We start from the raw sequence: 18,635 nt of genomic DNA, 5'->3' as shown, positions 1-18,635 counted from the left end.
ATTTTTAATCTGAGTTGAGCTTTGTTAATGGACGCCAATCATCTAAATATAGAATGTCGTTGTTAGGTTTTGGTATTAATGTAATAAGTCCTTGGTTCATTGACTCCAACAGCTCACCCTTTTTTGAACATTCCTCAAACAGATCTAAAATTAGCTCTCTAATATCATCTCAGAATGTTTTATAACACTCAAAGGGCAGACCATCAGGGACAGGTCTTTTTTTAAGGGGGGTTCTTTTGACTACTTCATCTAATTCTTCTAAGTTAAGTGGACACTCACAAACGTCAACACTATCTTGACTAATTTTAGGGATGAATGATTTAACTTTATCAAAGAAATACTTGCAATAAGGTGGGCTAAAGGATGTAGTGTACATCTTTTGATAGAAACTAGAAACAAATGCAGAAACTGAAGATTCCTCACTAGTTAAGACTTCATTGATATAGAGGGATGATATTTTTCACTTCTTTTTTTCTCTAATTAAAAAAAAAATGCAGAATTCTTTTCTCCAAATTCTAGCCACTTTGCCCTGGACCTTAAGAAGGCACCTTTTGCTTTCTCGATATAAAGAGAATTCAGATTCTCCTGTAGTGGATATAGTTTCTGTTTATCATCTTCAGTGCGTGATATAATATGGAACTTATTTCCTTTAAAATGTTAGAATTTCTAGAAGCATTCCTTTTTGGGAGTTCTTTGCTATATTTTATAGAAAAGTTACGGCATTCAAATTTGAATAGTTCCCATTTCAAAACAGGAGATATCTACTACTACTCTTACTTTTGGCTGCTCCCATTAGGGGTCGCCACAGCGGATCATCCGTTTCTATTTCTTCCTGTCTTCTGCATCTTCCTCTGTCACACCAGCTGCCTGCATGTCTTCCCTCACCACATCCATTAACCTCCTCTTTGGCCTTCCTCTTTTCCTCTTCCCTGGCAGCTCCATATTCAGCATCCTCCTCCCAATATACCCAGCATCTCTCCTCCACACATGTCCAAGCCATCTCAATCTTGCCTCTCTTGCTTTGTCTCCAAACCGTCCAACTTGAGCAGTTCCTCTAACATAATCATCCCTAATCCTGACCTTCTTCATCACTCCCAGTGGAAATCTTTGCATCTTCTTAGCATCTTAGGAGATATATCAATCCTATTCTTAAATCCTATTATTATTTTAATAATATCTTCACAGTAATAAGACTGCTATAAGAGTGAGCAGTTCAATTCCCAATACCCCGGATGTCTATGCTGTCTTTTAAGCTGAATTAGAAATAACAAGGTCAATGTAGGCATGATCTGTTAAGGGAGCATGAGAGATTTCACTGGAAAGTAGCAAGGGTGTAAGACAACCAGATATAAGCCAAAAATCTATCTGTGATTTCTTTGATAAATCTTTTTTAAACCATGTAAATGAATCCATATTGGTTGGATGAGTATATCTATAAGCATGATCCATAGTTCCCGCCTGCGGTCTTTCACCCGGAAGTCGAACAGCGTAGTATCTACAGTAGCGAGTGCTAGTGCGAGAACGACACATTTCTGGACAGACGAGGAGACAAACTTTATGTTGTGTCAGCTAAAGGAGTTGAATATCCTAAAGTACATGGATGGAAGCAGAACGCGATCGCTTGTTTGGTATGTGACGCAATAGGTCAACCGGAAGAAGGTCCAATAGCAACCAGCTGACCCCAATGCAGCTGCACTACCTGCATGTATGGTAGTTTCACCTCTGGTGTAGAGCAAGCATGCACGTGAAGTAGTTAGTAAACTCTGTCTTACTGTCTCGTTGAATGGAGGGAAATTGAAGATGGAGTTTTATGGTCGCTCTCTTTGGCATTAGCGTTGCATGTCTCTGAATACAGTTAGGGCTGCTGGGAGTGGGAGATAGCCATATTGCCCTGTTGAGGCTTACAGGGCCATAGCTTCCAGCTTTCTCTGTCTTCTTTAATTGAGGGTGGCTCTATTGACTTGATAAGACAGGCTGGCTGTTGCACTTTCTGAGAGGGTGAAAGGTGAGAGGGGGGGCATCACTATAAACTATTCCTTAGAGAACTGACCTGACAACAAGCAAACCAAACACCGACCTGCTGCTTTCATTAGTTATACCTTACACACAGCATTGGCTGCGGCTACATTGGTCAACATGACATCTCTTAAAATGTGGTAGTTTGGCTGAGGAGCTCGTCATATTTCTCACATTTTTGGAGATACTAGGCATCCGTATTTGGCAAATTCTGCTCATCAGTTATGTTACGCTAAAACCTTTTCACTGCTTGATATAAAATGAGACCCAGATGAGAAAAACATCTACTTCCTACCTTTTCTCCCTGTGAAAGGTTTTTTTTTTTAGGGAGTTGTTCTCTGATGCGAGGGTCTAAGGGCAGGATGTTGTGTTGCTGTAAATCTCCTTGAGGCAATCCAAAGGAGTTGAATCAAGTGCAACTTGACTTGGTATATATCCGTGAAGACGTTTTGCCTACGGATATATACCAAGTCCAGTTGCACTTGATTCAACTCCTTTGGATATCCATGACCTGGATGAATGAGAACATTCACAGACTCCTTGAGGCAAATTTGTAATTGGTGATATTGGGCTATACAAATAAAACTGACCTGACTTGACCTAGCAAGGTACTTTCACTGAATACAATGGTGTCATGTTGAGTCTTCCAGAGTATTGAGAAACTGCTTTACCACCTCTCTAAAACATCCTCATCATTACTAAAGTGGATTCTTTGCAAACGGAGCTATTGACGTTTAAAGCTGCATATGTTGTGCCAGATGAAATGATATAACTCCATTTTTGCTTCAGTGTTGGGATACATATAGTGAAAAACAAAAATATCACATCATTTTTTTCCCTAATATCATTCAACCCAAATCCGTATGGCTCTTTAATATTGAATGACATAACGTCACATGATGGAACATGTGTGAAGGTGACTTGTGTCGGCTTTGCGCCAAGTGTGGCGCACAACACACATGCAGATCTTCCATTCGGAGTAAAACATTCGAAGCAGTGCTGCTAAGCTTGGTTTGGGTGTAACCAATGTTTGATGTGGGGGGTGGTTCCCGTTTTCCAGTGAGGCAGCCCATCATCCATGTTGTGTACGGACACTGGTGCAGCACTTTCATTCAAAGATGACAGGGCTTTTTTTCCTTTTTCTTTTTTTTTACATAAAATATGAATTTTCAAAGTGCCATTTAAAACTCCAGGCCTGACAGGGGAAAAGGGCAGGGCCTTGAGCCTTACTTGGACCTTACCTATGCAGGTGTATGTGTGTGGGCCTAGCAGTAGGAGATACACTGGTTATTGTTCAGGGCCTCCATCCGGCTAACGCCAATGGGCTTTACGAGGTGGGTGTTATGTTTACAGATGAGACACACTTTGTCTCTGCTGTTAAGAAATTGGACAGCAGAAGAAGAAATACATTGTGCCGCCACTTCCTGATTGATAGAATAATGTGATATCCTCATAAGGACATAAGAAGACCGAGGTATGCCGTTCTTTCTACTGTTGGCAGTGAGCATCACACCAAACGAATTAGGGCAACATGCGGCCTAGTAGGATGGAAAATGGTGCTCTGGCTCTACAAAAGGAGATAAAAATTCAAAATTGAAATTATGAATAAACAGATGAACATGAGGCAAAAGTGTCGTTGTGTGTTGAAACAGATTTGAGCTCTTTTCAGGACAGTTCTGAGCTGGTCTCAAGTGCGCATGTGAAGAAGTAGCTTAGTTTAATCTAAAGTTAATTTAAAGAATAGCGTTTCCGATTTGTTCTTTCTGATCTAGTCTTCATGTTTATTTTTCCAAACGTCTTTCATTGCCTAACCACTTAAACATGGCTCCTTACAAACTGACTTTCGTGTGACGCTTTTAGCTCATCTTTTCAATATTTCTTTTACTAATATACAGTTTTAACTTTTTCCCTTTTCTAATGTCATGGGGCTTTCTCACATTGCTGCACTTTATTATTTGCTGTTTTCCATTCAGTCGGTAGTAAACTGTGTTTTAAGGAGCGTTGTAAAAATTGTAATTATTGTCTTCAATGTTATCCCAAAGTGACATCACAGAAATTCTTTCCTAAATCCAGAAACATCTCGATGAGACTTGCATGCAAATACTGATTCTGATGATTCGTTAATTTCGACGGCCAACCTTAACAAAGTTATTTTATTTTTTTTGTGATATTTGTTCTTCGGGCCTTTTGCAGGTCTCACCTTCACATTCAACTTCATCCACCGCCATTAGAACTCTGTGTACACACACACACCGCTGTTTATTTCTTCTCTCATCTTTTTTTTTCGTCTTTTCTGCAGCCAGCCACTCATCTTTCTTTCATTTGAAATCCTGCATCTGGTAATTTCATAATTATGGGGAGGGGATTATAACGAAGGCAGCCGGAGCTGCAGGTTAATTGGATTTTTCACCTCTCCGGGACCGGATCTAAGTCGCCTGCAGGCCTCAAATCCTCCCATGTGAAGTTGGGGACAGGAGAAGAGTGAGCGGTTAAAGGTTGACCTTTGACTCCAGCACTTTTCAGAAGTTACTTCTCACCAGCAGTGACTGTTGTGGCTTAAGAGAGGTTTTTAAAAAAAAATTATGTATTTATTTCTTGCCTCTACGCAGAGCTGTTGGGGCTACTCGGCTCATAGAGGAGTTGACAGGACCGTCACTTTAAGAGCTGCTATTGATAATCCCCCAGAAAAACCCTGGAACTAGATGAACTTTAAACAGAATAAGTGAAGAGGAAATAGAAAGAAACATCTCTCGGAGGCAAATGCTTTAATCAAAACCCCCTTTTTTTTTAACTCTTTGTTGTTTGAACAGAAACTGAAGGGGTCTTTGGTGTGGATGGTGTGGAACCTCACCTGCAGTCGGTGATGTCGAATAACAGATCCTGGATCAGATGATACCAGGGAACAAATGTTGAGCTGGGTTGTAATTAAAGGAAGCACATAACCATTATTTTCCTGCTGTTGACGGTTGATCCTAAACAGATGATCAGTTTAATTGAATGTTTATTAAATCACTATGTGACCAGAATGCCGGCAGCTCTTTGGTAATGCCACTTTTTTTCCCTTCCCTTTCTTTCAAGAAGACATTTGGGGAAGAGCCAGCACGTTTCCCAATCTGAATCAAAGTGATGATACCTTCATCAACATGAAAAAACTATTAACGATCTTTAATCTGATGATGTCATTTGTGAGAGTATTCATCGCATCCATCATGCCAGCCTCGACCCGGCAGTACTGCCCTGCACATTTGGTCCCGGCTCTCAAAAGACTCAACGGCACATCCGTCTTTAGCACTGCTGCTCTCTGCCCGGCAGCAGCCCACTCCTCTCTGGGAGCAGCCGAGCCCGATAAGCCCCTGGGCTCCTGGCCTACTTCTGAATCAATGTTTGAGGGAGAGCGAGCCTCCCTGGGTGCACGAGAGGGGGCGTCGGGGAGGCTGTGGGATGGCGAGAGGGCCACACGCAAAGCTGGAGTCCACATTCCTTGCCACAGACAAATAGCTAATCCGAGATCGCATTGCTCTCCTCCATAATAATGAAAATAAACCGGCTCACCCGCTGACCCGAGGTCAGTAGGACGACGTGAACAAACTGCAGTAGTGAGAGGGCTGACTGAGTAAAGGGCTCCCTGCATGCATTTGTTTACCTGCATGTTCTGGCTGCAGACTGTGCTGTTGTTGTTGAACCGCAAGTTTCTGCAAAGTGAGGAGAGTTTATGCAGAGCGCTGCACCAGAGAACTGCCTTATTACATTCTGTGTTGACAGAGGGTGCATGTGAGGAGTGAGTCAGGCTCATGATGACCATGAGCGGAGACAAACATCCCGGCAATTTACATCTGACACTGAGATATTTTTTTCCCCCTTACTCCAATGTAACTTGAGACGTTTCACAACAGGGGAGTCTTTATACGCCAAAAAAGAGAGGGGGAACATCTTTACCTCTGTGGGAAGGTACCCAAAGCCTAGATCCACTTTTTTCTTCTTCTTTTGCTTAAAGCCAAGCATAGTTAGACAGAAAACATGTGTGGTTCAAGGTTTGTTCCTTTGAACAATACACATATTTTCAGATAATTACAGAATGGATTTCTTGAAAAGGACCGCACACCCCTCAGGGCTTCCTTTGCATGGACAAAGCAGGAGTAGCCCTTCTGTAACGTGCCTTCTGAATCAGCTCGTCTCATAATCATGCACACTATCATGCCACGCGTGTCTCGTCAACAATTACCCTCCGAAATCCAGGCAGCTGACATTTTAGCCGTCTGGGCAGACTACAAAGAAACAACAAAATTCTTATATGACAATTTGTACCCACGGATAATTGCGCAAAAATGTCACACACTCGATTGAACAAAAAGTCACAACACGTAGCCCACACAGCACTACAAAAAGAACATCTTAGCCGAGCTCTGAGTCATTTACCTCAATGCCAAACAGTAAACAGTGTAATTTTCAGCCTCCCTGCAGAGAGCTGTCACCACCTCAACCGGTGGTATCTCATAATGGCTCATAAATTAGCAAGTACCTGCAGCATGAACTGCGTAGGAGCCTTCGGTCTTCACCCAGATCAGCCCACGTTAATTAGTGCAAATATGTGTCATACATGTGCATACTATGCATGATGTATTTCTCGGAAAGTGACCCCTTGTTAGGCTCACACGTGTTGCTAGTTACATATTGCATTATATGTTATTGCTATATATATATATATATTATATTAAAAAAAAATATATATATACATAATTTGTATTTGTTATTATACATTTGTATTATATATTATTTATATTCTTTTATTATATATACATATATAATAATTATTATATATGTATGTGTGTGTATATATAATAAAATACTATAAATACTAATATAATACAAAATAATAAATACAAAAATAAATAATAATAATTGCCCTGTGATGGCCTGGCGGCCTGTCCAGAGTGTTTCCCCGCCTGCCGCCCAATGACTGCTGGAATAGGCTCCAGCATCCCGCGACCCTGAAAGCAGGATAAGCGGTTTGGATAATGGATGGATGAATGGATAATAATAATCTTATTGATATAGCACTCTTCTAAAACAACGCTATGAAAAACATTTGTTTTTGTGTTGTTTAAATCATGGGGCTGTTCTAATGTCGGCAGAAGTGGTGCTGGTTGAATAATGTACTAAGCGGACGATGCTGTGAACTGGTGTAATTGTTGAACCTTTATTGGAGTGTTACAACCACACAGAGGAACATTTTCACAATGTAATTTCTCCTACCTGAGTTTTCTCATCTTTGAATCACACGGAAAGATTTGGCTTCTAAACACATACGGTGGAAATGAGCTCCTACACTGACTGCAACTTACTGGAAGAAAAAAAAAAAAGGAACAAAACAGAAGAAAAGTAAAAGCAACGCAAGATAAAACTACGTAAATCCCCCAGAATTCGATGGTTTTACCTTCCAAGGTGCTCGGGACTTATAACCTGAGTCAGAGGTGTCTACTGTCCATTGCAAAATAATCAGCTTTTTAATTACCAAAAAAAAACAAAAAAAAAACACAAACCATTAAAAAAAGCAACTGGCATTTCACAAAAAATCTCACATTTATTTTATTTGTTAAACAAGTGTTGAATTTACATCAGTCTTGAGTGAAGAGCCCCTCGATAACACGTTTACAGAAGATGAGCTACAGTACCGTTTCTCTACCAGTGCTGAAAAATATGAACACATTTCCCATTCTTCTTCTTCTTCTTCTTTTTTTTTTTTTTTGGAAAAAGATTTCAATAAATAAAATGTCCAAACCCAGACGGGAAAATTACCGTTTCTGATGGGTAGAAAGTTTGTCAAAAGTCGGTTTTGATTCAAGTGACACTTGCCCGTTAACGCCGCCGTGGTTGCTGAAGGGATCTAGTTCATTCAGAACCACACGGACCAAAAAATAGTGCATAAATAACTTCGAAAAAAGGGCGCTTCCGTATTCTCCCTTCTACCGAAATAACGCACTTCGGTAATAATCAAAGAAAAAGCATCTTACCGGGCAACACAGAAATCACTGCTCACACGTGGGAAAGGGGTGAATATGCTTCTTGTAACTTCTGGACTCCGTTTGGGTTTCATCAGCCTTTCCTCAGACGCACTACCATATGGATAAAGTGTTGCAACCATGACACGTTGTATAACATATGTGCAATTTGTACACAATAGTCTCTCAAATGTTAAAATTTTCAATTAAAAGGTTTCTTCATATTTATGGTTTTCCCATGAATCTTTATCTTACACCAGCGATACAACAAAATATATATTTTTGCCGTTCTCCTTGACAACAGTTCATTGTACAATTGAGAAAACGTAAGGCCAGGGGTTTGATTGCTAGTGGGATTACAATCTGAAATTCACGGTGACGGGGCGAGACTCGTGGGCAATGGGGACCTTATATTCCTAACAAACAGTCTCATCAGGAACGTTTTGCAAACGAAGAGTCCACGTCCTGCTCCGACTGTCATTTTGTATATAATACAAAACGGACTTCGACGAGGACGCTGGGGAGTGTATGTACAGTCTTTTGACCGGTTAACTGCTGATCTGATGTAGCTATAATATTTTTTTTGTCCTTTTTTTTGTCTCACACCTTAAGTTGTTCTCAATAAATCAACAGCAGCAGCAGATTTAAATACATAGTTGGCTTGTCTCTCAAAACTGAAATTTGACCTCTGCATTATATGTACAGTCTCTTTAAAACTTTGAACTGCCATTGCTTTGCAAAGTCTCTCAGTCCAGAAGACCAGCGGGGGCGGGGGGGGGTGGTGGTGGTGGTGGATTTTTTTTTTGGGGGGGGCAGAGGGTTTGAAGTTGGCTAGCGTGCATGACGGGGCTTTTAGACTCCCTGGGGGGAAATAAAAAGAGGAAATGCTTCCCTGGGTCAGGTCTAAGCAAAAGAGGAGGCAGAGGGGAAGGGGTGTGGGAAGGGGGGCGGGGGCGTTGGGGATGATTTAAATACATTTAAAGGCTTGTCACTAACTGCATCTGTCCTTCCCGCACGTCTCCCTCTGGGACACAGCCCTCCTTAGCAATAGGAATAATGTAACCATCACTGTTCCCTCGGCTAATCTGGTAGTAGGCTTGGAGATGGTGGCCAGCCCCCAGGTTAGGCATGCTCTTGTAGTAAACATCCTCGTTCTCGCTCCTCTTGGAGGGGGAGAGGTCCTCCACCACATCGGGGCTGCTCTCGGGGTACGGAGAGTCCTTCAGGTTAGGCATGCTAGTGTACAAGGAGTCCCTGTTAGGTGACTGCGGGCTGTTGGCGGGGTCGGCGTCCGTCAGCTGGCTGACGTAGCTCTCCACCCCCCCGTCCGTCCTCACCTTCTTCTGGGGCGCATACAGAAGCGAGTGAGTCCGCTGGGGGATAAGGGGAGCCTCCAGCTCCCGTTGGGGGTGCAGCTGCAGGCCCGGCACGTCGCCCACATGCACCAAGGACGAGGCGTCGGCCACGATGGCATCATCTTCGCTGCTGCTGCCACCACCGCCAGTCACTACCGTCACCCTGGGCGGAGCCCGCTCCGCGTTGTGGTGGAGGTGGGGGGGGTAGTTGTACTGCCCGGGCTGCTGGTGGAGGTGCAGGGGCTGATGATGGTTTAAGCTGGAGTGCTGCTGCTGTGGTGGTGGTGGCGGTGGTGGCTGCTGCTGTGGCTGTTGTGTTGGGTGGTGGTAATGCGGCTGTTGTTGGTGAGTCTTGTTGCAGGCACGCAGGTTGTTGTGCACCAGCTCGGAGATGATCATTTTCTCAAAGGCGGCGTCGTCCAGCGTGATGCCACAGTCCACCACCTGCACACTGTCACCAAAGTCCCCGTTGCGGAGCGAGTAGCTATTATTAAAGTTACCATTTAGCGGTAGAGTATCCATTGCACTCGTGTCCCTCACCGCACTGTTCAGTGAGTGCCCTGGAAAGAGACGGACACGTGAGGGGAGTGGACATTAGTCACCACCAGAATGTCAGCTTAGAAAGGAAAAGAAAAGGAGAGGTTTAATGCTGTTTAGGACGCAATTTCACATGGAGAAAAAAACTGAAATTCAGGTCAAGCCATTCCACTACCGTAGTACGGCACAATCGATAGACGGCACACAATAAAGGCATGCATTCAATACCGTTAGAAATCATTTTACTCTCTCCTTTAAGAAGGTAACTCTATTTTAACTTAAAAGAAAGTCTTCAGCGGCTAGCTAACATGACAGAAGAACTAGGACATTCTGCATTTGACTGTCAAAGCAATGAAAGTGATCCCAAACAACATTAACAAAAAAAAAAAAAACAAAGAGACTGGAAGGTCATGACCATCACAACACACACAGAGCAGAGGTTCATGGTCACAGGTATATAGCCACAGATGGGCAAGCTACAACATCGACAGGTTGCCTAGCAACTAATTATTTTGATGGTGTTGCAGGAGAGGAAAAAAAGACGGCATTTTGGGGGGGGTAGACAGAAGAGGAGGAAGAGGAGGAGTCGTATCAAAAAGACGGGACAGCCATCTTATTCTCACTACGAGAAGAGAAGGAGGGGGGGCACAAGCAGTGACTCCAAAACCACCACACACACACACACACACACACACACACACACACACACACACACACACACACACACACACACACACACACACACAGCAGGTGAAAAGACTCACTTTAGACAACTCACATCATGTGTGTCTGCTCAGGCTATCTGGTCTAAGAGTAGCTGATGTACAAAAGAAAGTAAAATGATTTTATTGTAACATGATGAAGAATCACTCAAAAGAACAACAACAGAAAAGTAAAGAAAAACTTTGCAACTTAGTGAGAGCAAGGGGTTCAGCAAATTAAACCAACAAGCATTAATCAGCTTCTTTTTTTTTGGTCTTATTCTTTTATTTATTTTCTTTTTTTGGTATGTGGATGTGTGTGTGTGTGGGGGGGGCGGGGAGTTTCTTAATAATTGAGCTGAGGTCTTCGTTGTGTTTACGTTGGTACACTTTCTCTCCCAATAGCTGGCAGCTCGCGTAGCCAAAGCTGGCAAAGGTCAGAGCTCGCCCGCGGTCCACCGCTTGGCATCCGTCACAGTGACAGTTCCCAGAGAGACCCCCGGTCACGAGCTGAACAGCTCAAGAATAACACAGCCGCCGCCGAGGTCAGAGGCAGTCATGTTAGGAATTTCTCCGAGCATTGGGAAGGGGTGGTGGGAGGTGGCGAGGTCATGGAAATCAGCAGCGAAAGAATAAAAACACTGTTTTTTGCCAGGACTGGGGGGGACGGGGGGGATGGAGACAGGGGAGGGGGGAGAGGGGGGAAAGGGTAAGATGAAGAGAGAGAGGTGGGTAAGAGGGAGAATGAGAGAGAGAAAGGGGGAGAGAGGAAGAGGGAGAGGGGGGGAGAGAGAGGGGAAGAAAAAGAGAGAGGGGGAGAGAGGGGGGGATGGGGGAGTGAGAGGAGGGAGGAGAGAGAGGGGAGATGGGGGAGTGAGAGAGAGAGAGAGAGAGAGAGAGAGAGAGAGAAAGGGGGAGATAGAGGGGGAGATGGGGGAGTGAGAGAGAGGGAGAAGGAGAGAGAGAGAGAGAGAGGGAGAGAGAGAGAGAGAAAGGGGGAGAGAGGAAGAGGGAGAGAGGGGGAGAGAGAGGGAAAGAAAAAGAGAGAGGGGGAGAGAGGGGGGGATGGGGGAGTGAGAGGAGGGAGGAGAGAGAGGGGAGATGGGGGAGTGAGAGAGAGAGAGAGAGAGAGAGAGAGAGAGAGAAAGGGGGAGATAGAGGGGGAGATGGGGGAGTGAGAGAGAGGGAGAAGGAGAGAGAGAGAGAGAGAGGGAGAGAGAGAGAGAGAAAGGGGGAGAGAGGAAGAGGGAGAGAGGGGGAGAGAGAGGGAAAGAAAAAGAGAGAGGGGGAGAGAGGGGGGGATGGGAGAGTGAGAGGAGGGAGGAGATGGGGGAGTGAGAGAGAGAGAGAGAGAAAGGGGGCGATAGAGGGGGAGAGAGAGAGAGGGAGAAGGAGAGAGAGAGAGAGAGAGAGAGAGAGAGAGAGAGAGAGAGAGAGAGAGAGAGAGAGAGAGAGAGAGAAAGAGAGAGAGAACAGGGGAGAGAGTGCATCAGCCATGGCTCATTGCTAGCTCACGGGGGGACCCATGCTGTTGTCCGTAGGGGGAGAGCAGCGGTGTTTCGCGGACACGGAGGAAGAGACAGGTAGCAAGCAGACTACAGAGAGGGATAAGAGAGCAGGAGGGAAGAGGGAGAAATGGGGAGGGGGGGGGGGGCAGCTGCTGCTGTGGTGTCGGTGCGATTTGTTTATGCATGCTGGGAGGCAATTTGGTGGGCAGACAGGTGTTATCCAGGAAACTGAGGACAGATGTGAACGGTTTCTACCGGACACTGAAACTGCAGAATGCCACAGGGGAGGACGCGCTGCCATAAAAAAAAAAAAAAAAAAGCTTTTCTGTAATAAACGTTCTCTTCCCTGGGGTAAAAATTAAAAAAAAAACAAACACAAAAACAAAAAAAAGCACAATTTGGGTTTGCAGAACTGCCAACCAACGGAAGAGAGAGAAGCAGAGAAACGAGAAGATCTGTAGGAAAGCCATCAAATTATAAACACAACTTCAGATGACTGGAAGAATCTGAAACCGATCAGATCAATCAAGGCCAATTGGTTTTCAGATGAAAGTGGACATTTCATGGGTAAATTTGTGAACCACTTGCTCACTGAGTGTGTGTTAATGGTCTGAAAGTAAACCAGTGATTGTGCGGGGGGGTGGGGGTGGATTTTTTTTTTTTTTTTGGTTTTAGATAAGCATGCTGAAAAGAATTTACATTTGATAGGCAAAGTTAAGTTTTACTCCCATACTTGTCTCTCTGTAGGTCACTAGAGGGAAGCACAAGGGAAAAGCAGAAGACAGGACAGAGGAGAAGAAGCCATTTCAGTTTCCATAAACGGAGCACACAAACATCACAGCACAACCTTTTACAGTGTGGTCAGAGGTGCGACCAGGAAGTCAGGAGTCCTTTAAACACCATGTACATTTGACTTGAGTCACTTTGGGAGGCAGGTGGTTGGGGGTAAGAAGGTGGGTGTATGGATATTTGCTTAACTAATCGCTCAAATTTTTGTTTTCAAATGGACATTTAATGCTAAAGTACCGGGATTTCCCTCCTACCCAAAACGACCATGGGCGGTCAACATGACGGCCGATTTCTAAACTCTATATTCTGTCAAGATAAATACCCAAGTGAGATATTAATGCATTGCATATGTTAGTATGTCTGTTAGGAAACGACTGACACCAAAATTAACATTTTAACAACTATAATACTATTTTTAAACAATTTAAACTTCAGAGAGACATGGTCGAACTTGAATAGCAAAATTGAAAAAGTGAAAATATTACCTGAAAAACAAAACGGAAAACACATATTGCTAATCTAACAAACGTAACAAGGCCTATAAAACATGAAATGTAAAAAAAGAACTGAAAATAAATATTGAAACAGTCCCAAACAACGACCGGAACTACTAGAACGACCGTGGGTGGTCAAAATGACCGCCGGTTTTTAAACTCTATATTCTGTCAAGATAAATACCCAACTGAGATATTAATATATTACATATGTTAGTATGTCTGTTAAGAAACTAACTGACACCAAAATTAACATTTTAACAACTTTAATACTATTTTTCAAACAATTTAAAATGGCCGCTGTCCAACGCCTGTAAATACTGCAACACCTCGGTGGTAGCCATGGTGCGCCTGTAACGGCGTCTGTAACCAGACATGTTGGCAATAATCAAAACTCAAGTTTAGACTGTTACTCTGCACTGGAGGACACTAGTGTGGTTCTAGGACAGAGCAGTGAACTTCACGAAGGAAATGATGCCACCAACACACGTCATAAACAGTAACATGACGCACACGATCACGCGCAAATTACGTGCGGTCATTTTGACCGCTCATGGTCGTTTTAAGTAGATCTTATCATTAACTTTTTTTTTGCGCAGTAGATCTAAAACTCATTTATATAGTTTTAGAAGAATCCAGGGAGCAGCAGGTCTGCATCTTTTTTTCCCCACAAAGTTATTAAACTTTGAAAATCCAAAACGGTCATAACGACCGTCCTGGTTGTTCTAGTTTAAGCACATTTGTGTTGAGACACATGGACTTTGCTTGGGGTGTACAACATACATGCTGTTTTTTTTAGCGGGAGGCCTCCCTCTAAGGAAAACACATGGAAAAATGAACAAACTGCATTACGATCATGATAGAGTCAAGAGCATTAATCTTAATAAGCGTGCAGTTTTGAGCACGGCGCGGGCTGTACTGCCATGGTTTACACTATCTCAGGCAGAATATGCAGTATCTCCGTTTCCCCCTTCATCATTATGTCCTGTTCGGTGCTGAGCCGGGATAAGAGCAATTTGAGAAGGTGAGAGGGCAGATCGTGATAAATCAGAAGACTCTCATCTCTCTGTTATATGTGTCCAAAAACATGTGTGCATTCTTGTAGATGCACACACACATGGCCATTTGGGGGACAATGATTGAGAAAGGAAAGACGATACTCCTACATTCTGCTCTTGATAAGACCTGCAGGAAACTCATGTGAGAAGACAGGAGGAAGAGGAGGAGGAGGAGGAGGGTGGTGGTGAGGGTAAAAAAGCAAAGAGAGAGAGAGAGACTAAAGAAAGAAGTGTGTGTGTGTGTGTGTGTGTGTGTGTGTGTGTGTGTGTGTGTGTGTGTGTGTGTGGCTGGAAGTGTTAAAGCAAGCACACCTGGCGAGTTAAAGACTGGAGCCGAGGGGGTGTTACATACGACAGTCTCTGCCAGTAAGGTGTTATAAGGGTTGTTAGTGCCTTGTGGTCGGAGAAGAGGATTGGTTAGTAGGTAATTTCCCGTCATCCCTGGAGTGGCGAGACAGAGGAAGAGGAAGGTCAGTTCGCAATTCGCCCGTGTTGCGGTGGAGCGGCGACAGAGAGCGGTTCATGGAGAAAGAAAAAAGAGAGAGATTATAATTTCAGAGCAGGGTTTTTTTTTCACTGGGTATATTTCCGTTGCTCGTCTGAGAGCTGTGTTAACTGGGGTGGCACCAAACTATCATGGAAATAGTGTTTGGAAGGGGAAAGCATAGAATGTTGTTATGCAAGTGGCTGATTTAAGACATGGCAGAGTGTTAAGGCTTGGCCTGCCTCCCTACATTTTATACTCCTGACAAATGTTCTATTAACACCTATGCAAATGAGCAACAACTGCACACGACTGAGCCACGTGTTCTGCGGTCAGATCTTTAAGATGTTTGAGTTTCTCTTGTTTTAAAGGGCTGAGAAGTGCCAAGCAACTGAGCAGGGAAGTTAACCTGCTGTGCACATTATTGGCCATTAATTTTCCTCCACAGCGTTTTACCCAGGATAAACATCGCTCATGAAGGCTTTAACGGCTGAACTCCAACCTGACATGAAACCCCACCCATGATGAAGAAAAGGATCCCTCCATGTGTAGATATTATGACATTCATATGTAGACTATTCATCTACATACACGGAGTTGATTTTCTTCCTAAAACCAGAATTCTCCTCCTTGCCATGTTTTTAACAGCTCACGTTGGGCTTAAAAAGCTTTGGGTATTTCCACTGTCATTTATCACCGCTAATAAACGCCAGCTGTCACGTCTCATAGTCTCTCAGGATGTTTTAATGACAAGGAAGTGCTTCCAGGAGTTAAAGCCCTCCTTGAGTGCACTTCTCTGGAGGGTAACGGGGGCTGCTTCACCCCTGTGGAGATCAATATCCCACCTCTACATTGACATCTCCAGTCAACGGGCGAAAGAAAGAAAGACAGACAGACAGAAAGAAAGAAGAAAGAAAGGACAAAGAAAGAATGAAAGAGAGAAAGAAAGACAAAGAAAGACAAAGAAAGAAAGAAAAAAGAAAGAACGAAGACAGAGAGAAAAGAAAGAACAAAAGAAAATAAAGAAAGAAAGAACGAAAATTAAAAAGAAAAAAGACAGAAAAGGAAAGAAAGAAAAAAAGAAAGAAAAGCAAAGAAAGAACAAAAGAACAAAAGAAAAAGAAAGGAAGAAAAGAAAGAAGAACAAAATAACAAAAGAAAAAGAAAGAAACAAAAGAAACAAAAGAAAGAGAATGAAAGAAAAAGAAAAAGAAAGAAAGAACGGAAGAAAAAGAAAAACGAAAGAAAGCGAACAAGAAAGAAAGTTTCAAACCCTTCAATGTGGCGTTTTAAATCCGGGGTGGGAGAAGCGTATAGAAGTGAGCAAGGCAGAAGGGTGGAGACGGGGTAAGACAGAGAGAGGTGGGGGTGGGGGCACAGTCAGACTCCGTCAGTCTAGCCTCTTCTTGCATGCTTGGAAAGCTATTTGAGAGGGAGCCGCGGCAGCAGAAAGCCCAACAAACTAAGCACTCAGGGTCAGCAGGAGTTGAACATCATCCTCTCATCATCATATTTGTGCTGGGGCTAAATAATATATGACGGGTCTTTTTTCTCCTCCCCTCCCTTTTGAATCTCCCCCATGAAGAAACGGAGGGCACCTGAAATGCCCAGAAACAAAATGGCCCTGTCTGCATCTTAAGCCAAAGATTAAGACTCCTCTAAATAAATGTTTTTTTTCTCTACTACCCTGATGTCTGAGAGTCTGCTGAGCTGCGGGTATGAACTCTGGACGGCCGGCACTTCAAAACAAACTGTTTTGGCTTTTCCTTTATTTGTGTCTGATGTTACCGGCCAGAATGACAGTGCACAGAATATTTGAGGACAGATTTTTGTTAATCCTTGGTTGACAGAGAAAGGGAGGCCAGGCCTATATATATATATATATATATATATATATATATATATATATATATATATATATATATATATATATATATATATATATATATATATATTTCTTTTCAAAGTCACTGCTCTGTCTTTTCAGGCTTGGAGCTCTCGTTACATCTCACAGAGCAGGACCCCATCAGTGACTCTGCGGAAATCACTGGAACTTGGAGGAAGGTATTTTTAACCGGGATGATGAAATGTGTGCGTATGCGAGCGTGTGAAGAGAGATGAGGTGTGGAACTGACCTTGGTTAAGGGTGGAGGTGCTGTTGATGTCACCTGAGATAAAGGAGGACTCGGATTGCTTTCTTACGGTGTCATTCCACATTCTCCTGATACGACTCTGTCAGGTCAACAGGGGACAGCCGTTAGGACCTGAATAAGCCCGCTCACCTTTCAGATCAACTTCATGGACTAATCAATTTCAGGTCTCTGGATAAAGATAGTACCAACTTAAACACCACCCACTTGGCCCAGGGTCACAGAGTGGCTGGTGTAGAATCAGCCTTTAAAGCTAATTTGAGTGCAATCAGCTTTTAGTCTGAGTCTACTTTTGGGACTCGTGTTCCTGGTTGTCACAGTAAGGGGATGCGAAGGGAGCATGTTGTAAGCGAGAAAGATGACCTGGAAGTCCAATAATGACAAGTTTGTTTCTGTAAATGCGTAGCAGCACCTCTGAAGGCATTGTCTGCTGAGGTGTCTTTGCTTTAAATACTTAACGGAAAATGCTGATATCTTTTGCAATTGTTGGATTTCCCCACAGCAAAATGAATAAATAACTTCAACGCTCTTAAAATAGTGCAGTACCATTTCCATGCACATGACGTTAGTGAGAAAAAAGATAAGCAGGTGCTGGGGGGGGGGGTAGAGCAGAAAAAAAGGCAATCATGCAGTTCAGCAACGCTTGTGGAATGTAAAATATGTGTCTGCAGAACCATCTTTCTACCTCAAATACACAACACACCTGGGCAATAGCAGGAGGCAATACCTTGGCCTCAGCCGCAAGTATCGTAATACTTCAAACCGCTGAAACTGAGGCATCCTGAATAAAATTGAACTCTCAGTGCATTCAAAATTTCATCTAACTAAGTCTTCAATTCCAAGGAAATCACTGTCAATTTCCCAGTTTTCCTCTCCTCGGCTGCTTCATTCTCGATAGAGCCAAACATGAATTAAAACTGTTCGCTGCACACCCATGACCCTGGAAATGGTTTTAACTGCTTGCAAAAAAAGGCTCTGCAAATAATGTCTTTTTTTATTTTTTTCTTAAACAAAGACTGGACTTGTGAAAAAAAAATGTATTTGATGAAATACGGTGCTGCTCATCGGAGGCTGTGAATCTCCTGTAACAAAGGACGAAGGTAGTGTGCTGCTCTACCTGTGTACCAGAGGAGTAGCGTGCACTGGTCCTGGCGGTGGAGGTCTTTGCAGAACTGTGCGAGCTCTCGGTCGGCAACCCTCCACAGCAGTACGTGTGACGAAAGCACTTGCTGTATTCTTTGCGGACCTGTGTGAGCAAACGACCGCATGTTTACATACAATGTTGACTTTTTCATATGACTTTGCCTGGATCTTCTGGCGAGCCCGTGTTTGTCTTTTATATCAGTGCGCAGCTCTGATTGAATACCAAATGTGGGTGTGAACACCTGTCCTTGGCTTTTGACGATCGGATGCCTGTTGAGACGCCCGTCCCTTTAACCTTGACCCGCCAATCATAGCTTCAGTGCATAATAGTAGGGACCTACCTTTTTCTGGAGGAGGCAATGGAAGATGAAGATGAACATTCCTTGAAAGGTGTTGAATAT

General features: G+C 43.4%; 1 protein-coding gene across 1 annotated transcript in view; it reads right to left on the bottom strand.

Annotated features, from left to right (window-relative positions):
• Positions 1-8,992: 8,992 nt before the first annotated feature.
• adgrl2a (adhesion G protein-coupled receptor L2a) overlaps positions 8,993-18,635 on the bottom strand; it is a 135,069-nt gene continuing 125,426 nt past the window's right edge. Inside the window, 6 exon segments of the mRNA XM_056276891.1 lie at positions 8,993-9,930; positions 12,850-12,867; positions 14,770-14,898; positions 17,077-17,173; positions 18,188-18,337; positions 18,576-18,633. Of these exon segments, the coding sequence (XP_056132866.1) occupies positions 8,993-9,930; positions 12,850-12,867; positions 14,770-14,898; positions 17,077-17,173; positions 18,188-18,337; positions 18,576-18,633 (1,390 nt within the window).

The sequence above is a fragment of the Lampris incognitus genome, chromosome 3 (assembly GCF_029633865.1).
Source record: "Lampris incognitus isolate fLamInc1 chromosome 3, fLamInc1.hap2, whole genome shotgun sequence".
Classification (NCBI taxonomy): Eukaryota; Metazoa; Chordata; class Actinopteri; order Lampriformes; family Lampridae; genus Lampris; species Lampris incognitus.
The sequence above is the reverse complement of the archived record's forward strand: the minus strand, read 5'-3'. Positions and strand labels throughout refer to the sequence as shown.